This window comes from Convolutriloba macropyga, chromosome 6, assembly GCF_964194025.1.
Source record: "Convolutriloba macropyga chromosome 6, txConMacr16.3, whole genome shotgun sequence".
Lineage (NCBI taxonomy): Eukaryota > Metazoa > Xenacoelomorpha > Acoela > Convolutidae > Convolutriloba > Convolutriloba macropyga.
The window spans coordinates 42,622,529-42,647,045 of NC_134473.1; the positions used below are offsets into that span (position 1 = coordinate 42,622,529).

At 31.4% G+C, this 24,517-nt stretch overlaps 1 protein-coding gene across 1 annotated transcript in view; it reads right to left on the bottom strand.

The window, feature by feature from the left end:
* Nucleotides 1–948: 948 nt before the first annotated feature.
* Nucleotides 949–24,517, bottom strand: part of LOC142341694 (LRP2-binding protein-like) — a 48,284-nt gene continuing 24,715 nt past the window's right edge. The window contains exons 7-9 of the mRNA XM_075392848.1: nt 22,743–22,914; nt 20,137–20,302; nt 949–1,162 (exon numbers count right to left, since the gene is read on the bottom strand). Of these exons, the coding sequence (XP_075248963.1) occupies nt 1,097–1,162; nt 20,137–20,302; nt 22,743–22,914 (404 nt within the window). The 3' untranslated portion in view covers nt 949–1,096. The remainder of the gene's footprint in view (nt 1,163–20,136; nt 20,303–22,742; nt 22,915–24,517) is intronic.

Below are 24,517 nucleotides of genomic sequence, written 5' to 3' on the forward strand. Positions count from 1 at the left end.
TGAGTGAAATAAATTTTTCATATCATTTAGACATGTTTCTGGTGCATCTGGTGCTATATTTGTTAAAATGGGGAACTCAAAACTCAAGTTTAAAGTACCCATGAACACAACAATTACTTGATTATTCCAACGCTATTCATCGGGGAAAAGAGAGTAAGAAAACGGAATATTCCACCCTTATTCCTATGTATTTAACGAGGGAAAGAGTGTAAAAAGTGTAAAATTAAAAAAGTCCACTTTTATTCCGTTTTTTTAACCGGGGAAAAGAGTGCAAAGAGTGTAAACATAAAAAAATTACATCCCTATTTCTCCGCTTAGTTAGCGGTGTAAGAGTGTAATTTTGAAGAGCGTAATTTTAAAATTGAGAGTGGAAGAGTGTAAAAATTATTTAAAGGTGTAATATTAAGAGTGCAAAAATAATTTAAAGGTGTAAAATAAGGAGTGTATAAGAAAATTAAAAGTGTATTTATTATTTAAAATTACACTCCTATTATTTAAAATTACACTCTTATAATTACACTCGTACACCGCTAATTAAGCGGAGAAATAGGGGAATTTTTTATTTTTACACTCCTTTTACACTCCTCTTCGGGGAAAATCACCCCCCGGGGGGGGGGGGGGGTCAAGATGAGGTGACCGAAGCAAGTGGGCTGAAATTTGGTCAGGACTCAGGATGCTATCTTGGATTAGAGTGACTATTGCTCACTTTAGGCTAAGCTTGCCTATTAATTAGGAAGCTCAAACTGGGATCCCAGATGTTTGGTGTCCAAACTGACCCAGACCGATTTAGTATATCGAAAGCGCCCTTGACGATACGCAGACTCTGATGTTTTCAGACCCCCCCCCCCCTTTGATTTTGAGCGTATGACATTTTTTTCTCAAACCAAGCTGAGCTGAATGTACTCATAAATATCTCACACCTTTCGATAATTTTAATATGAAAACGAGTTGTATGGTTAATCTAAATTGATGGCTGAAACCGTTTGGACGAATTATATCAAAGTATATGATCAGAGAAAAATAGAATGAACGTGCTAGTATCTGTTTTTAGTTCTGTCAGATGTTGAACTTGCTTGAATTGGTCAAATGGGTTTATTCATATGAGTCCATGCTGGACATCTTTCTGTAGCTGTGCAGCCAGCAGTGGGTCGTACCAGACAGCCTGTGAACAAGAAATCAATTGCTTCAGTTGTTAACTAATCATCAGAAAAGATATCCATCTGCGAAAATTGTTTATTAAAATTGTTGCAGAAATACACAAGTTGTGAAAATCAGGGTGAAAAACGGCTGCCGAAATATATTCATGAGTTAGAGACAAAAGTATTCAGCTGAAAACCATTATCTGAAATTCAGTAAGGTTTGTTTTCAGTATGCTGATTGAACACCATCAAGTTCTACATTCGAAAACAAAGATCGCATGCGCATATTTTTGTATTCTGTAATTTTGTTGCAGAGAAGATTTTGTTCATGCCGCTATATGAGATCAAAGATCGAAGAACTGAGCTGTGAAATCAATTTTGCAATCAATTTTTTTTACAGTTCAAAGAGCTTGAATTGTATTGGGGCGCTGTCTTTATACGACCCGAACATGAGTATTGGAGATGGAGAACGGTCTTTTTCAGTCAATCTTATTGAAGTGAAATTTGAAGCAGGGAATGAAACTCGTGAAAATTTTTGTAGTGGTTTGTATGCTACAAAAAACTGCCATGAAGAAAAAGAGTGATTTTTTGTTCATACCACTGCTTTTGCGAAAACGAGAAGTTGAGGTGTGAAAAAATGTAAACGAGCAAATTTTTTTGGTCACGTGCAGCTTTTAGAAGCATTTTTTTTCAATTTTTTGTTTAGTAAGTTTGATTATGATATTTCATTTATTTTGGGCTTGTTTCGATTGCGGTTTGATGGCAGTTAAAATACGTTTTACGATATTTTGGGTGTCTTTCATCTGTTTTGTTGATTTTTAGTCGAATTTTATCGATCTTTTAATTTTTTGTTTTTTTTTTTCTTTTAATGCTTAAGGTGGCTTCTGAAGAGACGTTTATTACCTCAGAAGTTCTTAAATCTGAAGTGACTGCAGTCTTGTTAGTATTAAATATTTTTTTGAAAAAGAATGAAAACAAATCGAGAATTTTTAAATTATGTTTTCAATTCTTCTTAATTCTTTTCTCGTTGCTCGTTTTTTTTTCGAAACTTAGAAATTTTAGAATCTCAGCCCCTATAAAAGCACAACATTTTCCAGAGCATTTCAATATTCTGTTGATCTTTTTTTATGTGCTTACATAATATTAAAATTTAATTATTTTTTCCAGCTTTTTTTTAGTTCAAGTTGTTTTGAAACGCTGTTTGTGTTCTTAAATCGTGCCCTTTTTTATGTTCTTAAATAGCATTTGGCAAATTCTTTGGTTCAAACTGTTTTTTTCTAGTTTTTTTTGCTTTTTTTCAGTTGATTTCAATTTTGATTTGTTTTGGAAAAAAAAAAGAATTAAACAATTTGAAACAAATCGGCCAATTTCCGGATCTTTTTGCCTTTATTGATTAATTTATCCCAATTTTGTGCTTTCCGTTGGTTTTTCTATTTTAATCTATTACACGGAGTTAACCAAGATGCGTTGCTGGAAGTGAAATAAAGATACAAACTTATTGATTTTGTTTTATGTCGTTGTTTGGTTCTTTTTATTGTAGAATTCTCTTAAGTGTTGAGTGGGTGATTGCTTGACCAGAAGCAGTAAAAAATTAAAAGGAAATGTAGAGAAGTCGGATATCGGCAGTTTATGTTTAATCCGTGTCTAAGTATTGTTGAAATTTTTCAAAAATGTCGCATGGTCCCCTGTTCATAATTTTGTTGGAGTAGCAACTTATAAGTTATATTTATCAGATGCTGTATCATCTTTTCTGGTCAGATACTTCTCCGTTGCTCATTTGTATGTTTTTGTGTGACAGTCATTAATGCTTTTAAGCACTTCTTATGATGTTCATTATGTCAGTTCGAATGGCCATTTTTTCCCCTTCGAGTCATTTCCGGAATTTTTCTTCCTATATTTGTTTAGATCTGTTCACATATGTTCATGATTTTTGAAGTCAAATTTGAAATGAAGATTTTGGTCACGTTGGCACAGGAAGTGGAGCAAAAAAGCGAGTGGTTCTCCAGTGTGAATTTTTTTCTTCCTAACTCTAAAGTAGATCTCGAAAACGGTATTTGTACAAAATTACCTTTCTTGATTTTTATTTTTTGTTCACATGCGACAATTTGATTTTTTCTTTTTAAAAACAAAATTTTGATCAGATTTATTGGCTACGTGGTTTTCCAATCCATTTATTGTCAATCTTAGGTCTAGATGTTTGTTTGTTAAATGAAAACACCCGTGTTCACAATAGCACTCGCTGGTCTGTTCCATTGAATAAGCAATTAGATACCATAAATTATCAAATTATTTTCTCAGTTTAACAAAACAGTCAAAGACCGACCTACGGTGGCTGTTTTCTTCGTTCCAAAAAAGAGTGGTTGCACGGTTAAAGTTTTTTCATCTACATTTTTTTCATAATTTTTATTGACCACGGGACCTTGTTGGGTATATAAAGGACAGGGTACTAAAAGTATATCAGTATTCCCCTGTTAAATATAATTATAATTGGGCAAGTTCGTGCGAATGCTGTCATATGAAATCGTTCATAACCTTCCTGGGTCAAGATTTTGGGGTGACTTTTTGTAAGAAATGCGGCGAATAAATATTTCACCGCGATTCACCGCAAACAGATGTAAGAAATACAGTAATGTGTATATGGTCGCTTCCGCACGGTGGAGCCGACTCTATCCATGCTTAAAATTGCAATTTGCTTTGATTACATTTAGCTCATTTTTACTAATATTTTCTTTAATTTAATATTTCTTGTTATTTTACTCTAAAAAAACAATAATAATAAAAATAAATTGATATATATTCTCTCTAAATTTTATAAAAATCTAATTCACTGATAGAATCTAAATTTACCATTACTATCTCTAATGCCTTTAACATCAAATGGATCTATAGCTATCTTGTATTGATCTTTACTTTCTAAATGATGCCTATTACTATCAATAGTATAATTAGTTACATACTTAGTTTTACCTTCATATATAGCATTAGTATAATCTTCCAAATTAAGTTGGTTTCTAATAGTAGCTTTAGTTATTCCTTTTAATTTCTTTTCTTCTCCTTCAACTGTATTAAAATAATATGCTTTTGCTTTAAGGAAACAAGCTTCTATAATAGTATCATTAGGTATTTCATCTTTCATCTTACCTAACTCATTATTATCTAATATACCACTTATCTTATTTATTTCTTTTTCTATATCACTATCTAAAAGAACATAATATTTATAAATATACTATCAGTATCTGTATAATGATAACTACAATCTAACTCTTTCTCGAAGTGTTCATATATGGCTTTATACATAAACAGTTTAGCTTTCTCTAAAGTAACAAAACCAATAAAATTAAACTTATCTAACTTAGCATTACCTCTAGTTTTATGCACAGCCACTAGGTCATCTTCAAACTCCACAGCATATTTAAAACTAACATACTTTACTAATTTAATATATCTATCTACATCATTAACTAACTCTAGATCTTGTCTATTATATACATTCTCTATTGTTTTTCCACCGAAGGCATTATTCATTAACTTAAAGAATACGTCACCAAATTTATCTCCCTCAGCTTTGGATTTTTTTCTTTTCTGAATATTAAACTCAATATAAGGCTTTAACAACTCACTTTTACTATACTCCAACTTTTGCTTAATTGTAATATTTTCCAATGTTAAGCCATTACTTAAATACCAATCTAACATCTCTCCATCTATTAAATAGTCCTCCTTATTTGTCAACTTTATCATCAATTTCTCATTAGGTTGATATCTTTTTTTTAATTTTAATTTTGATAGTCAGTAAACTGACCAATGTCACATTTTGTCTTTTCAGGAAAGAATGGATATTTCTTTGTATTCTGTTTGAAGTCATCTTTATACTTTATATCAATGGTATAGATATATCCTGTGTTAGAACGAGATCTTGTATATACTACATCTGCGAAGCCAGTTTCTGTAACATCACATTCTTTAATTTCTTCAGTAGGTAAAGCTTGTACTATAGCAGAAGCATACATTGAGTTGAAGTCTAAATACTTTAGATAATTCTCTTTCCCTGTATACTCAGGATCTATCTGTTTATTCATACATTTTACATGACAAACATCTAATACTGAAGCTAACCCTCCCCTAATGCCATGTTGTATTATGTCATAGATATTAACTGTATTTTCTTTATAATTTTTAAGTTCAACATTAGTATATTTTAATCCACATAACCAAGTCAATCCAGGAGTAGAATATGTGTACCAAGAATCTGTTTCATAATATTCTAAACAATTATCTCTAAACTTCTCAAATACATCTACCGATAATAATACATCAGTTTTAAGATATAACATCTTATAGTCTTCAATTGTATTACATCCAGTATTATTCCAACGATCTAATGCTGCCTGCTGATATTCTTTATCAGTAATACCACTTTGTTTCAACTTAGAATAGAATGCTTCTTTGGGTGGTAGTTCTGTATTATTAAGTTTATCCATACTATCGAACCACTCATAAGGAAATATACCTTTACGTCTTTCTAATCCATGTTTGATTAATGTTACACACTCTCTATCACTCAATGTTTTACTTATGGCATCCAAGCTAAGTGGATGAAAGAACCTAAACATATCTAATGTTTTTGCATGACCCATATCAATACAAATTAAATTGTCATCAGTTTTGTTTAATACTTTAAGTCCAATCTTCTTTGCTAGCTTAGTTATAAATAGGTGGTTATCATAATTAGTAGAATTAAATGTATATATTGGTTCAAAATTAATCTTAGCTTGAAGCATACACTTATTGTGAGCGTATACTCTAAATTTTTCATTTAGGTGATCATGATCTCTAACAATGTCTCCATCCATATAATCTCTACAATGATAACACATATTAGTAAGTGGAGTAATACTATCTTCTTTCAATGGAATAATTATACTAAATATCTCTTTAAATAATTCATTATAATAACTCATCCTACTTATAAACCATTCATCTACACCCTCTCCTCAGTAACTTTCATACTCATCTTCTAACATATCAGGATAATCACTTTTTATATATAACCCACAAGCAATAGGTAAGTGTTTCCCATCTTTTATTATACATTCAAAATCATAATACATAGCAAATGGTACTCTGTTGTCTTAATGGATTTTATCAGACTTCAGATAATCATTATTATGGAATGTTCTTCTTCCATTATTATTACATCTCTAAATGTTTATTTAATGCATCTTCAGTTCTAAATGACACACAGCACTTAAGACACAGATAACTTTTATGATTAGATGATCTTAATAAGAATGATACATCTTTACATAGTAGATAATGATTATCCCAATATAATATTTTACACCCTTTAGTATCATTATGATTGATTAATACAGGATTAATGGTCTTATTTTTATTTAGATTAAGTACATTAAATAATACTTTATCTTTATTCATCTCTTGTATTTTCTGTAAATCTTTATATCCATAAGGAGGTGGAATCTTTTGTCATTTTATTTCATTAATAAATTCAGGTTTATAATAATTACTAACTACATTGGGTTGGTCTTTAGCAAGATGTAGATAAGCAATTAAACAACGGAGTAAACATTTATTATCAGTACTATGTATATTTATTTTATATCTAGATGAGAATGGTACCTTATTAGTACATCCTCCAGTTGGATAAAACCTGTGTATATACTTAGTTCTTTTGATAAATCTTCGCAAACTCCATCCAGATTGATTCATTTCTTGTTCCTGCATTCTAGTCTCCAGTTCATCATTCAAAATATCCAAGTCATAAGGTACATTATATTGTCTAGTCATTAACCTAAATGTGAATTCATTTTCTTCTATTTCATCATCTGTAGGTTTTGTATACCTTACTACATTAAAGGTGTTAAACTTAATATGGGGTGTTTGTTTTGCATTGCCTTCAATGCTTCCAAGACTCTAGGATCTTCATAATCACTACTGGATATTATTATTTGATTATGCTTCATGTTATGATCTAATCCTAACTCATTAACTTTATCTCTCGACTTTTCATCAAAAGTTTTTTCTCTTTAATATTTTTATAATGTTTTTCTGATTTAATGTGTTTCTTTTTATTATCCTATCTAGTGTTACTTATATCACAATAACCTGAACGGTCTTTAGATATTTTATCGGTGAAAATGCTTCGCAGATCTTTAGTTATTCCCCCAACATTATCTAGATGTGTCTTTGTTTTAAAGTGTTTATCCACACTATGTTGACTTAGAGTAGTCTTGAATGTTACACAATCAAACTTATCTCCATTCTTTATAATTTCCGCCTTATTTAGTTTTACATTATTCTGGTGTTTTAATGTTTCCACATGTCTATTATAAGCGGTATGATTATCTAGATACATGTCACAACTATCACAATACATTGTTCCTTCTAGTTCAGAATACTGCTTATCTCTCTTTTGTTCTATATCTTCATTAGTAACTTTCTTCCCACTCTCATTAGCACTCTCAATAATTTCAATTCTGTTATATAGTTGCTCATTCTTTTTATTTTTAAGTGACTGAATGTGTCTGCCATATTTCTTTTGAGTTAACTCTTCATTACATTCTTCACATCTAATCTTACTAGAATTAGATTTAGGCTTTTTAGAATGGACATCTTCATCAGATGAATCTGAATCTTTAGTTGAATCTGAATCTGAATCTTTATCTTTATCTCGATCTCTAGATGATTCTCGATCTCTAGATGATTCTCCATCTTTATCTTTTAAGTATATAGCTTCTGCCTTTAGCAAAGATTCACGCATATTTTTCCCAATATTTTGTTTTTGCTTCCTGTTCATCATATGACTTCTTTATCTCTTCGTTTATTTGATTAAAAATTCTGATTGATTCTAAACCGTTTTTCTGCTTCCCTCTTTTGTTCTTCTTTATCTATTGGTTTGTTTTTTACTTCTGTCTGGTTTTTATTTAACAACATTTGGTTTGCCATATCGGAAGAACTTGATTGCCCACTTGAAGGTTGAGCTTGCCCACCTCCAAATTGGACTCGCTCAGTTCCAGAATGGAGTTGATCATTTGCGGAATGATTATTTCAGATTCTATTGTGACCATTCATTTTTATACACCAAATTTTGAAATAATATTATTTATATACCTTTTCATCATTATAAAAATGTATAGCACCAAATGTGATAAATGTAAAAATGAAGCTTGGTGTTGGAGTTGTGATGAGTGTCAAAGTAAACCATACATATGTTTCGTATGCAATGAAACTATAACATATAAAGAAAAACATAATCATATCCATATTCATTTTAGTGACCCAGATCAATATTTAGTATGTAGTTTATGCAAATTAAATCAACATATATCGAACTATAGATTTAAACATGTCACTTGTAGGGAATGAGTTTATCTTAGAAGATATAGAATTCGTCATACTAAAGAAAGATTCTTAGAACACGCAAAGAAATATAATATTGAAGTTAAACCATAAAACTTAAATTTTATATTTACAAATAGAAAAATGACTAAGCTAGATAAACTTATTGAATTAAACAAACTAGAAAAACTAAACAGAAGAAATAGATTAGAAGATAAACTAAGACAACAAGAATATTATGGCCACATAGAAGATCTATTTGATCCTTTAACTAAAAATTTAAATACAAACGCTGAATCAAGGCAAGCTTTTCAAAACAAAACTTTAGCCGCATTAGACAGTAATACTAATACTTTAAAGAGTCTATGGCACCAACAACAAAACAGCTTTCTTGATGAACCAGCTGCTCTCATAACACCCACACCCGATGCATAGAGGCAAAACATTTACTGTAGACAATGATATGATTGATATTTTGTTAGAAATGGGCAAAAAACAAATAAACAATTCCAATTAATATCAGTTGATGCGAAATCAAACAAATTTAAAAAAAAATGATATAGATGTAGTTCTAGTACCTTATAGTATAAAATTGAAAGGCAAAGTCTATGATTTTTCTAAGGGCTTTGCTATGTTTATTACTAGTAAAGATGTCACCGAAAGAGATATAAAAGGTGATGAAATCAAAATAAAACAATTTCTAAAGGATATTGGTTATCAACAAGGAGGAGATACTAAAAGTAACAGATCAAAACTTATAAGAAGGATGTTTGCTAGTATCGGTGAACCCACTTCTCATGTTATACCAATACCAACCTCCAGTGAAGACAAAAAATATCAAGGTCATACTATTGATTATGAACAAGGGGCTGTAGTAGAAAAAGAGGAAGAAACTTTTTACGAGAGTGATGAAGAAGTGAAAGCTAGTGGTCTCAGCAAAATAGACTCGAATAATTTAGTAGAAAGATTAGAATTACTTATATTAGAAACAAAAGCTGGTCATGATGGTTTATATGATGAAATGTTAAATATATCTAAACAACTATTATCTATGAATATTATTAATCAAGAACAGCTAGATAATTTTGTAAATAAATAATGGTGGAAAAACAATTAAAGCCAAACAGCAACTCCTAGCTGAAGAAGTATTCAACCCTCAAATAACAAAGTTTAGAAGAGAAAGAATAATACCCTTATATAAAGATGAAACGTGGTGGGCTTATTTGATAGACAAATCATCTCTAAGTAAATACAATAATGATTATAATTTTATATTAACAATTACAGATATATTTACAAAATATGCATGGTCGATTCCATTGAAGAATAAATCTGGTTTATCTATAACTAATGGCTTCACAATAGTATTAGGTGAAGGTCCCCAGGGTGGCTCTGAAAGTCGAAAACCAGAAAAATTATGGGTAGATGGAGGTAGCGAGTTTTACATTTAAATCTTTCCTTAAAGATAATGAAACAGAACCTTATTCTACATACAGTGATTTAAAGGCTGTATTTATAGAGAGATTTAATAGAACGCTATTACACATAATTAATAAACCAGTGTTCATCAATGGTGATGGTAATTGGGTAAATATATTAAATGGTGCTGTTGTAACATATAACAATGACATTCTTTCAACAATTAATATAACACCCGTTGATGCTTCTAATAATCCCGATGAGGTTAAATACACTTTTAGTTTTAAGAATATTAAACCCAAACTTATTGTCGGTGATTGAGCCAGGAAAGCTGACAAACGTAACATTTTCTCTAATGAATACATTTCCAGCTGGAATAAGAATTATTTAAAGTTAATGAAGTTTTAAAAACACAACCACCAACATACAGAATAGAAATATTAATGGTGTGATCATAGAAGGTAAATACTATGAACCGGAACTATTAAAATCCGAGTTTGATTTTGAATCTAATAATAAGGTTTTGGAATCATTAGCTATATTTCTTACTGTAAACAAATACAAAGATGACAAGAAATAGATTCAATCAGGCTAAACTTCAATCAACATCAACATCAACATCAATGAACAACTTAACACTAAGTAGGGCTCATGGTTTATTCCTAGAAGATAATGATAATATTGACATGAACGATACCCATAAAGTTACAAATGTACATCCTCCCATAGATCAAAAAGAGTATTGTGACAATAACCTACTATCTTCTAATAATAAAATAAATATTTTAAGTAAAAACATAACTGAACTAATAAAAGGTAAATTTGAAGAAGTTACAATTGGCCAACTAAATGCAAACAATATTGGTTTGCCATCATCTACAACCAATGGAGATACTGTATGGATTGGTGGCGATACAGTTGAACTAGTTTCTCTTAACTCATCTAATATATCCACATTAGCCAATAAGTTGACTGAAATTGAAACTAATATTGTTCATTTTGGCAACAAAATTTCCGCTGATACCATTTCTAAATATAATGAATTAAAAGTGGAGTTTGATAACAATACTTTTAATCAGTCAATTACTAATATTCAATCAGGCGATGCATGTGTTGATAGATGGAGAGGTTTCAGAGAAAACGATACATTAATGATGAAGATAGTTATAAAACATATAATAGCTATATTACTAGAAATAAGCTAGTAGACAACTAAGAACAAGCAAGATTAGAGATGCATTTTGATTTTAAACAAGAAGATATAATGAAAGATATTGAGAGTTATTTTACTACTGAAAATGAGTCAACCAACAGCACCGAGTGAGAGATTATTATATCCGGATCTATCATCTGTATCAGAAAGATTGATAAATGAAAAGATTCAAGCTAATAATATATTTAATAACAGAGTAACATTATAAAAGATATTAGAAATTATTATGAAACTGAAACTAATAATTGTAATAAGAAATTAAGTAGATATAAGAAATATCTTAAATCAGCTGAGATAACAGAAATAGTATTATCATCTATAGCAACAACTGCAACATCAACATCAGTTGCATTAACAGGTATAGAATTTCTTTATTCTATACCAACAGCTTTTGCTACAGCAACAGTTTGTGGTTCATTATCAAAAACAATTAAGACTAAAATAAAAAATAAAATTATAAAGTATTCACAAATGTATATTTTAAGTGAACAGTTTACTGATAAGTTTAATAAACTATATACTAAATAAAAGAATAATAATAAAATAGATAATGACGAATATAATGAACTAGTTAAGGTATATGAGGAATATAAGAAGAAGAAGAAAAATAAATTGAGTGTTTTTTTAAACTAAACTTAATATTGTTTACTTATAATAATGTATTTAGTAAAAATAATTTTAGTATTAATATTTACCGCTAGATGTAGATCTACAAAGTAGTTTTACTAATCTAGAACTAAACTATGTCTTCTTAGTATCTAAATATAACCCTCTACCTTTCTGTACTACTTTTACACCTTCACCAGTAGTTGCAAATTTACTTAAATCGGGTGTAGCTGCTAGAGCTGCAACACTTTTAAACAAATCTTTCAATCCCTCTGCTTCCATTGTTGCATCAGATACTGTCATTGACTTATTTCTTCTACACGTAGCACAGAATCCCTTTAACATCTTAGTTCCTTTAGCTGAAACAACCCATCGAACATTATCAGTACCACTATAATGTCTACCACCAACACAATAAGAATTAGTTTTAAACTTATTAAAGTTACTCATAATTATATATAAAAAACAGTGGAAGTTAAAAAGTATAATCCCTCTGTTGTTAAGCCTAGGACTAAGACTAAGCCCATGCCATTACCTAAGGCTAAGACTAAGCTAAACCACAAGACTAAACTTGAAGATAGAGATTGGCGAACCGAGGGGAAAGCCCCTTTGTCTCTAGAGAATAAAAATAAATTAGATATCCTTTCTGCTAAAGGTTTTGTTAAGACTATAAGGAAATAGTTTGATTAATTTAATGACTAAGATATCGACTAGAGTAGTGACTCGAGTATTGTGTATCAGGAACTGCTTCGCAGATAACATTGACTAAGACATTGGCTATAACATTGTCTATAACATTGACTTTAACTATAACTACGAGATTATAGACCTTCGGTCATTAGTTTCCTTAGGAAACTATTTCAACCATCTTATTACCATCACTATTAACAAAAATAACCTTTCTAGTTAACACTAATAAATGACATATAACATCTGCAACTGCAGCACTAAATTTAAAATTGAGTTGTATTGGTTGTGGACCAATATGATCATTTTGATATCTAGTATCAAATACATATGTTCTAAAACTACTTTTGAATGTTCTATGATTTATATATGGTTTAATATTATGAGGTAATCCATATATATATATGCTCTTTATTAGAATTAACTAATTAATATATTCTTTATTAGAATTAACTATCTCTTTAAAAGCCTCATTATAATTATTAGTACCATAATTAATATTCATTCTATCCTCAGGATAAAATTCACTACCAATCTTACAATAACATTCAGTAACATTCATTATAGCAAATGTACTTGCATCATGACTTTTTTCAATAACATTATTATTTTCAAAACCAATTATTGTGTATTGGGGTCGTTCCATACCACTTTCCATACCAAGATCAAATAAGAAGTTAGTAGCATTGATATTCTTATAAAATGTCTTTCTTTCATAATAACTAAAATCAGTATTATTCTTTTTTTATCCTTTCTGTAAAATAATTCTATTATCATGACTAGGATCAATACTAAGTATACACCATGATATATCTCTAATTTTTATTTTACCATCATTAGCCACCCGGCCAGGATCAGCATCAACTCTAAATAGAGCTCTATCATTATTATTTCGTTTCAATATTAGTTTAAATCCTAACCCATATATAATCTTTTCTAAGTCATTCAAAAAAACCAAATAGATCACTCATCTTAACCATCATATACATATGACCTCTTTCTGCAGCATCATGATCACCTTTGAGTTGACTATCTCTATTACCTTGATTTCTAACAAAACCACTCTCATATTCATCACAAGTACTAGTTAATAACTTATACGTTAATAGATTAGGATGACAATGATCTATATATTCCATTGTCCTACCACCACTAGTTTCAAGCTTAATTGAACTAAATAATGCTATCATACCATAATTGACTAATCTGATATTAGCATTTTTAGCAAATACACCACCAGCATTATCTGATACAAAAAACTCTATTTCTAGATATGAATCGTGTATATTAAAATGGTTCTCTTCTCTAGTGAGAATGATATTAGTATTAGTATTAACCGTATACATTGTTGCTAGATTATTAGGTTTATCTTTTATAATCTTACTTTTGTGTATATCATTATTATAACCATAAGTTGTATCCAAATTAAAGTTCATTTTTATTAGATAAAAATTTAACTTTTAATTATAACTAAGACTATAGTTATAATTATGACTAAAACCAAAGCTATAATTAACTATTGGTGTAACAGCTTCGCGGATAAACAAAGCTATAATTATAACCATAAATATAATCTAATATTTAAATATAACCAAAGCTATAATTATAATTATTGGGCTTCGCCCATGTTTCAATATAAATATAATCTAATATTTGAATATAATAAAATGACTGATAGTTTAATCACGGGAAATACAACTTCGTTAATTTTATATGAACTACGAAAGATAGATGAAACTCTAAGTAAAACTAAAGAAGAGCATACACTTAACTTTAGAATGATAAATCCAACAGAAAAGTTTAACTTTAGTGAACCTATACTTAATACAACAAAATTAGGTTTAATTGGATTATCTGTTTATAATTCGGTGTTTAATGCGAATAGAAGGAATAATCAATTTTTGTATGAAGGTAACATCAGCGAAGCGGTTTCACCGATTTTAGCTGTTACACCAGGTGCATATGAATTAACTGAAATAGCACAATTAATAAAAGAATAAACTAATGGCAATGTTATAATAGAACCCGATAAGAATACAATGAATTGTTTAATGAAAATAAAACAAGGTGCAATTAACTTTGATGTAGAAAACTCAATGGCCTCATTACTAGGTTTTAGAAAAAAAAGTATATGATCAAGGTAAATATGCATCTCAAAAGATTATTGATATTATGGGTTTTAGTACTAATAAAATTCATTGTAATCTTATATCTGGTGTTAAAGATAATGGCAATAGCACAGGCATACTATATACTTTTACTCTAACAGAACCACCAGGCTATCTAATCATTATTATACCGACTAATATCTTATATCAAAATGTAACAAACGATAGAATAGAATATATTGAATTTCATATTAAAGATGAGCACGGAAGCCCTATAGACTTTAATGGGGATGCATTGAGTTTTACTTTGCATCTGACGTAGTCAGCTGGGCGAGGCCCCATCTAGTGTAACTAGCTTAACAAAGGTCCATCTGATTTAGAATTCTACTTAGTAATCTGCAAAGCAGGTTCCCTGATAAGCATAGATTTAGACTTAGACTTATACTTATACTTTATTATAAATATTATTAAACTTTAAAACTCTCCAATCCCAATTAATTCTCAGATTACCACAATCATATCTATTTTTAGATTTATCAATGACAATGTAATTACACCTTTTCACATATAATACTAAAATCATTATAACTAAGTTGAGATCCAGTAAAGTGATCATAATATATAGCAGTGATGGCTTTGTTTGTTTGTTCAAAAAAATAAATAGATTACAGTTCTCTCTATTAGTCTGTCTACCTACTGAGAATATATTTTGTTTAAGATATATCATATAACAATTTTCATGTCTAGCTCTACAAAAGTATTAATAAATAATTGGTTCCTTAGCTATAACATCATCAAATATCATGAGTTTCTTTATATTTTATGTTAGTTCATCAAGGTGGGGTAATTCTTTTATATCCTTAACAAACACGATATCTTTATACTCTAAATCATTATATTGATTACGAGTAGGACCGATGATATATAATCTATCAAATGGTATGCCGAGTATAAATAGAGTCTTTAATAAGACTGTCTTACAACACTCACTAGGACCTGCTACTGTACTTCTGAGGTTTTCTGGGAAGAGGGCATAGACCGTTATATTACTATCAGTTATCCATGATTGTAGACTTCCATTAACTTTGATAAAAATATTTCCTTACTATTTACTGGTGTACCAAGCCTTGATACCTTTAGGGAAGGGGTCCCTCCCCATCCTCATCCACATCCACACTGTGAACAAGGCTTATCTCTTTGTTTGGTTGGGGAATCACGAGCCTTCGACCATTCTTTGTCATCTTCTTCTGATAAGGAGGATTCTTGTTTGTCATCTGCAAAGCAGGTTCCCTGATTGTCATCTTCATTACCATCTGCAAACGAGCTCTGCTCGTGGCTAGCCAAGCAGGTTCTCTGATTATCATTACCATATGCGAAGCAGTTTCCCTGATTATCATTAACATTATCATCTGAGAAGCAGGTTACCTGATTGTCATCGTCATTACCATCTGCAAACGAGCTCTGCTCGTGGCTAGCCAAGCAGGTTCCCTGATTATCATTACCATATGCGAAGCAGGTTCCCTGATTATCATTAACATTATCATCTGAGAAGCAGGTTCCCTGATTACCTTCAACTTCAACTACAACTTTACAACCCAAACACTGACACTTTTTATATGCATCAGGGCATTTAACTTGAATAACTAGAATATCCAAAGCACCCTCTATAGTATATCTTCTATCAATAAGGTAGATCATATATGAACAATAAGCCCCACAATAAGATTCATCATATTCCTGTAGTCTTTCATTAGAGCCCAGATCAACATATTCTTCAAAGAATAATGGTGGAGTCTCAACACCAAAACTGTCAAAGTATTAAACCTTACCAGCTCTCCTTCTTATAATTAGAACCCAATGAGTGCCATCAGTTGGATTTAAATTAACAATAATGTTGAAGTTGTTTTCATTAATCATTTCTGGTTTTTTATCTCTCATTATTATTTCTATTGAGGTTAGACTTATATCTTTACCTATATCTTTTATTCTGATATTACTCATTGGTTCATTATCATTACCAGATTAATTATTGAATTCTTCAAAACTTAGGATAAGCACTGTTTATATAATAAACAATAATGTTTAATTATGGCGATGCATCGGCGAAGCCGTTTCACGGATGGTCGAAGACCCATAAGTCTAAATCCGATTATAAGTCTAAGTCTAATTATAAATCTAAGTGTAATTATAAGACTATATTCAACAATTAAAAATGGAGAATGGTCCTTTAATTTTCATTCTCCTGTTAGTAGCATTTGTTTGTTTTATAATGTATTATGACTTGTCAAGTAAATATACAAAACTAGAAGAAAACTTTCGTGAGTTTATGAATAAAAATTTAGTTAGATTTGAATTTGAAATGTCACCATTACATGCTATTGTTTATGGTGCTACTGGTAGGGAAAAACTTATTTTGTTAGACAATATTTAAAGTTATACTTAGATCCAAATCAAGACCAGAATCAAAATCAAGATCAGAATCAAAATCAAAATCAGAATCAAAATCAGAATCAAAATCAAGATCAAAAGTCTATGATGGGACAAGAGCATAAGCAAATAGTGAAATTGACCGGAGGTCTATAATCATAGTATGTAAAGATGAAAAAGATTAGATTGATCCCAAGACTGGCGTTCCCTATGCTGGATTTGAAATGGGTGATATAAATATGATCACAATGAAAAATATACTCAAATTCCAAAATAGCGTAATTGTTCTTGATGATATGGGTGATAAAATAAATAAGGATATAATTTATTATTTTACAGAAGGAAGAAATGAAAATATTCAAATGATTGTAATGTGTCATAAACCAGCTCAGATAGATATTATGGCTGGAATGAATTGACACTATTTATGTAACAACTTATAATGGGGCCGATCTATTTAAGAATTTTAATACAAAATATGAATGTAAGCATGACTTCCATGGTATAATTGAAGAGTTAAATATTAGTTATTATAATTGTAGAGATGGGACAGATGATGCTATTCGTTATGGTAAGATTAAGTATAATAACAAAGAGGAAATTTTATTATTATTGATAGAAATAGTACTAAGATATATGACTCAAGAGTTGGTTTCCTAGAAATTAAAGCTCTTAGTTTAAAAGATGAATTAGAGAATAGTGAGATAAATAACATTATAGATTATATTACACCACTAATGAGTAGTGCTACAGACAGAAATACTATAAATAAAGATAACTATATATTCTACTTTAGTAAACTTCTTACTTCAAGAGGTATTAAAATTCAGAATGATGTTCTAACGAAAGAAAAGATTGCTACTAATTGGGCAAAGTATATAGAGGGTATATCAGTGGGTTTGAGTGCACTATTTTGGATATATAATTGTATTAAACCTGATACAACAGTAAGAACTGCAGAAAAAGTCACAGCACATGCCAGTCATATGATAAATAGAACGGGTACATTATTTAACTATGCTTGGGGTGAGGATGGGTTACCACCTTCATATCAAGAGTATGGTGAAGCATCGGCGAAACCGTTTGGCGTGCCACGAACGGAGTCCGTTCACGGATGGACGAAGTCCCATGAACAAGATAGTAATGCCTGTCAACAAGAAGAGTATATTGATCAGGGAAGCTGCTTGCGGAACCAAGGGTGGAGCCCCTTCGTAGATGAAGATAGGGAAGCTTTAAATGAAAAGGGTAGAGATGATTTAAAAGATCTATATACAAACAATCAAAATTTTAGAGATGAAGTTATAAATTTTGTTGGAGATAAAACTGGGTTGGGTAATCAAAAGATTTTAGATAAAAGATATAAAAATAATACTCTTAATAAGCTACGTATGGAAATTTTCGGTATTTTCACCTTCTCTAAAAATCATTCTAGAAATTTAATTGAAATTATAGCTAGTTATAAATAATTACAAATTTAAATACTTATAAATATAAATAAATATACATATTTATGATCAGTTATAAATAAAAAAAATATTGATTCCTCATAAATAATGCATATGAAATGTTTAGATTGTAATTATAGATGTGGAATCCCACACACTTTGCTTTTTCATTATAAAATAGAACATAAAGATAAGGTTAGTAAGTGTGCATGTGGAAATCAAACAATAAGTGGTAACTGTGTCGAAGAAATTTCTTCTAAGTTAAGCGGTACTGCTTCAAATTGTTATAGCTCTAGTTCCATCTTTAGCTCTAGCTCAAGCTCTAATCCTGATTCTGATTCTAATCGGCGAAGCAGTTGGGGAACCAAGGACGAAGCCGCTTTCACTGATTATAATTCAAATTCTAATTCCAATTCTAATCTGCGAAGGAGTTGGGGAACCAAGGGCGAAGCCCCTTTCACTAATTCTAATCTGCAAAGCAATTGGGGTACCAAAGGTGAAGCCCCTTTGGCATGCCACGGACGGAGTCCGTTCACTGATAACCATATAGAAACGAAAATTGGTATAACAAATAAAATTCGTAATAGATGTAGAGTTATAAAACAAATAACAGGTTTTGATAAAAAAGAAGTCAATATGTAAAGAATGTAATTCAACTAAAGTTAAGTCTGAATATTGCCCTTCGATTATTAGCTTTAGTGGGTTAAGGTACCATATAAAAAATTCTCATAAAAATATAGATCTGGCCAGGGGTATTCATCCTGATAAAGAAATAAAAGAAGAAACAGAGTATTATAAATTTTATCTAATATATTGTAAATTAAAAGCCAAAGTTATAGATATAGATAAATTATTAGAAGAGTAGATTATTAATTTATTTTTAATATCATTAGCTTTATCATTAGCATTATCATTAGCATTATCATTGGACTTATCTCCAACCTTATCTAAAGCCTTATCTCTAGCCTTATCTCAAAGCCTTATCTAAAGCCATATTCTTAATAAAATTATCTGCGAAGCAGGTTCCCTGAGCCGGAAATATAGTTATAATAAATTTTTGAAAAAAATTAAGATATAAGCGCATGCCCGCATACTTGCGCATTATTCTGATTAGGAAACTATGCGCAGCCGTGCGCGTGCGCATGGTGTGCGTAAGTATGCGTGTTTTATCTTATTTTTGGCTAATTTTTATTTTTTAATTATGCTTATAGCTATAGATCCATTTGATGATAAAGGCATTAGAGATAGTAATGGTAAATTTAGATTCTATCAGTGAATTCGATTCTTATAATATTTAGAGAGAATTTATATATAAATTTATTTTTGTGATTATTGTCTTTTTAGAGTAAAATAACAAGAAATATTAAATTAAAGAAAATATTTGTAAAAATGAGCTAAATGTAATAAAAGCAAAAATTGCAATTTTAAGCATGGATAGAGTCGGCTCCACCGTGCGGAATCGACCATATACACATTACTAAATACACGGTGAAATTTATTTATTTTCACCGCATTTCTTACGAATATTCACCGCCAAACCTCGACCCGTGTTGTATAAGTTTATGTCGAATTGAAGTGTTGCGTTATTAACTTTATCCTAGTTTAAATTTTCGATTAACTGTAAGTTTATAGAAAACTAAATGACATCAAAAAGAAGTTTGTTAAGTTTTATTAGCTCTTTAAAACTCAAAAGAATCGATCTTCTCTTCGAACATTTTTGCAGTTCTCACCATAGAATAGTACTCTCTGGCGCGCCCTGGGTCTTTCTGGATGCCCAGTCCCCTCTCTAGACAGCGACCATAGAGGAATGCAGCCCTGGATACTGCCTGGACCACAAAGTGGTGGAGACAGCCACTCTGCTCTGCCACCTCCTCCAAATCCTCCATCACTGTCAAACTGCCAGAAAAATGTCAAACCGCAAATTAAAAAGCAAGAATTGTGGACTTTTATGTGGAGCAAAATTTCTTGAGATATTCGCTACCCAAAAAAGTACATGGGCTTAAATTGATATCTGTTAGAAGGTTGAGAGAGAACAACCTAATGTAAATTGTGCATAAGATAAGCTTGACAATAATCTCTACTTGTTCAACGTATACTTGGCTAGAGAAATGAAGCCTCGAGGAACAAAAAAGAACGTGAGAACGGGTCATAAGAGATGCCCAAGTTCGAGAGCTTAGGACCAGTTGGTGTAAATGGGTAGCACATTAGGCTTGCAAGTAAGAGATGCTGGTTCTAATCCAGTACTGGTCCATTTTCTCAGTAGTTAAACCTGCTTAGACCCCCTAACGTTATCAGCTTTCAAAAATGCAAAAAAAGATGTCTTTACGTAACGCTCATTACGTAACGTTTTCAGAGTTGGATTGGCCCTTTTAAGGAAATCGGAATTTACCAGCTGTAAAGATCGGAACACCGATTGCACTTTTAATCGAAGTAAATTTACTTGACTTTGACTCAATGTCCTCCGACTTCAAAAGTTTTTCATTGTTATATATCAGCAACCTCGGCCAGGGTGGTGAAACTGAAGAGGAAAGCCATCTGTCCGTTATTAGGAAACATAAGTGGAATAAGAGTAGAGAAAACGGTGAACCAAAAGTCTTCATAAAGAGGGAATCAAGTAGTGTATACTTTAAGAATTTGGGCGTGAAATAAAGGTGCGCGGGTCGAGGTTTTGACATAAAATAATGTAAGATTAGCGGTGAATAGCGGCGAAAAAAAACTTTTTTCACCGCAAAGCGCCCGCATCTTTTAGCGTTGAATACGCTGAAAGCGGTGAATTTTTGTAAGAATTGCGTTGAATTTTGCGGTGAAAAATTTTTTTTCACCGCATTCACCGTAATTCTTACAAAAAAGAAACTGCCGTACAAGGGTTCGAACCTCTACCTCATGCGTGTCACCAATTTCGTAATCCACTGCGCAATCTTTCACTTAGTTCAATGATATTTCCTGTGAATATAAGATAAGCCTTGAAATTAGCGCGGTGAATATTTGTAAGATTTGCGATTTTAGCGGTGAAAAATTTTTTTTCACCGCATTCTGCTGGTAGCGGTGAAAAAATTTTTTTTCACCACATTCTGCTGGCAGCGGTGAAAAGTTTTTTTTCACCGCATCCTGCTTGTAGCGGTGAAAAATTTTCTTTTTTTAAACAAGTAAATTGAAAATATAACCCAGGGGTTAAATATTACAAGTTTAAAATTATATAAACAAAATCAGTACAATGTTAAAAGTCAAAATTAGTGGTTCCGTTTTCTAAAGGTAAAAATAACTTTTGAAGCCACCAACGTTCCTTTCAAACGGTACAAGTTTGAATTGTTGGAGCAGATGCTGTTTTAACATGCGTTTAAACTTTGATTTTGATCTGATACTCCGGACATCACGCGGAAGTTTATTCCAATTTTGGATGCTTCTTTTTTGTATTGATCGGCTGCTCGACCTTAAGAGAATTAGCTGTTCAGTTCTGTTGTTTTTTCTTACTAAGACATTACCACTTAGACAAAAACTCTCAGTGCCGTGTGTTTTCAATAATGAAATATCATTCTCAAGTTTTGAAACACTCATCTGGCTTATTAAAAGTTCTGCAGGCAAAATGTCAGATTTTACTAAGAGATCTGTATATCTCTCAAACTTTTTTCTCATATAGCAAACTTTAATACCCCAATTGATTTGTCGATTAATTCGCTGCATTGCAGAGAAATTCAAGTTTTGAAAAAATAGAGCACTGAACGTTAAATGAGAAAGGACTAGGGATTTGAATAGCATCAATCGTGCTTCCAGAGGTAACTGATAACGTAAAAGGTATATGGATCTAATCGCTGTGGCCATATTTGATAGGACTTTGTTGAGTTGTACATGAAAATTTAGTTTAGAATCAATTATTATACACAAGTATCTGCAGTGACTTTGTGGTTTAATTTCTTGTCCCCGAAAAACTATTGGTCAAAATTTTCATGTTCCTTCGAGACGCAAAGAAGTTCAGTTTTACCGGTTCACCGCTTGAAAATTTTTTCACCGCTTAAAAGTTTTTTTTACCGCATTCATCGCATTGAACGCAAATCTTACACTTTTACTCAAATTCACCGCAAATCTTACATCTTGTAGCGATTTTTAGCGGTGACACCTCGACTCGGGTGAACAAAGAGGGAAGTTCCTATTTGTCCACTTTTCCACCCCCCCCCCCCCCCCCCAACTGTCAACGGTGGAAAAACGTGACCACTCGCATCCCGATTTCCGATTTTTAACGGTGGAATAGGTCAAAATACTCAACTCGGGACAAGTCGTCGGATTGGTAAACATGAGATAAATTTCGTCGGAAATAATTCCTTGTATAATAGGTTCACACCTGTGAGCTAATTGGGCAGCTTTGTTGTATAGTTTCCTGTTGAAGTACAACATGACTAGACATCCCATCGCATGCACATTGCCCCTCTCAGCTGCCTCTTTCCAGCACTCATATGCTGCGTCCACATCCTTCTTAACCCCTTTGCCCAGATAATAGAACCAGCCCAGACATCCTGCCAATCAAAAAGGCTCAGATAAAAAAAGTAGTTTACAACGTTTTTCTTATTTGACAATACCGATCGGAATGAAAAAAATACGTTCATGTTTGTCCGTTTTGAATGTAAGAAACGTAGAAAAAACTTAATTCCTTATGCTTGCTGTCATTTAATTGCACCTCCCCAAAACCCAAACCATCCGCTCTAAATCAAATCTTTATTCATAGAAAAACTAACGTCACAAAATTCAAATTTTTTCTCTCTTTTAAACGTAATAAAGCCATAACATTTTAAGACAACGGTGATACTATTCCTTCGCATGCTAAATACTTCTCATACTGAACGAAATTGAAACCACAAAAGAAAATTGAAACCACAAAAGAGAAATGGAAATTCATTAAGAAAAAAATTGGAAAGAAAAATAACAGTCCAAACATCACTGAAATTGATGAGAATGGTAAAAAACGAAAGACAAAAAATCAATATGTAACGCTTTTAACAGAGTGTTCAGCGAAATGGGCATCTACAGAGGGCAGATTGTTCCATTGAACGTCGAAAAAATAGAGCGAACTTTTCAAGAGTTTAATTTTAGACCTTTTACTTTGAGGGAAATCTATAAAGTTATTGACAACCTAGACAACCACAATACACCAGGCCGGGATACATCAATGCTTGGGCATTGAAATCCGGAAAATATGCTATTGGGACACATCTTCAGATTATATTTAACGATTCTATTCAAGAGAAAGTTTTTCCAACAATTCTTAAGGATGCACAAATCACACCAATTTTCAAAAAAGGAGATGTTTCTGTTTTAACTAATTATCGTCCAATTTCGGTAACACCAACTTTTACAAAGTTTTTGAAAGGCTTTTACTTAATCAGTTAGTAGAATATCTTGAAAAATTTGCGCTCTTGAACAAAAAACAATTCGGTTTCCAATCTCGAAAGTCGTCTACTGATGCTGTCCTTTACTTTATTGAAAAAATAATAGGAAATATGCAAGATAACGATACAGGTGATGGGTTCTTAGATCTTGCAAAAGCTTTCAATTCAATTTCACATGAGATTTTTCTCAAGAAAGCTGAAAATTTCAACCTCTCTCAATCAACAATTTTACTTCTCAAATTTTTTCTCGAAAATCGAACACAATGCGTAAAACTGGGTATTGACTTATCAGATAAATTAACTATTAATCATGGTGTTCCACAAGGAACTGTGTTAGGACCTCTTATTTTTCTGTTATATGTCAACGGTTTTTCTGAAAAGCTGGAAGGTGAAAATGATGTTGTTCAATTTGCGGATGACACTAGTATTATATACAAATTTGAACGTAATGAAAATATTCCCCAAAAAATTGAAACAATATTAGAACAAACAGACAAATACCTGACAGAGAATCAACTAATATTAAATGCCGATAAAACACAGATGTTATTCTTTACAGATCATACTAATTCGGATCCAGAAATTTCTTTTAAAGGCGAAGTTATCAAACCAGCTCAAACATGTCGTTATCTGGGAGTACAAATTGATTCAAACTTAACCTTTGAAAATCACCCGAATTCAGTGTTAAGCAAAATGGCTAATGCATTTCGTTCTTTGTATCTTGTAAGAAATC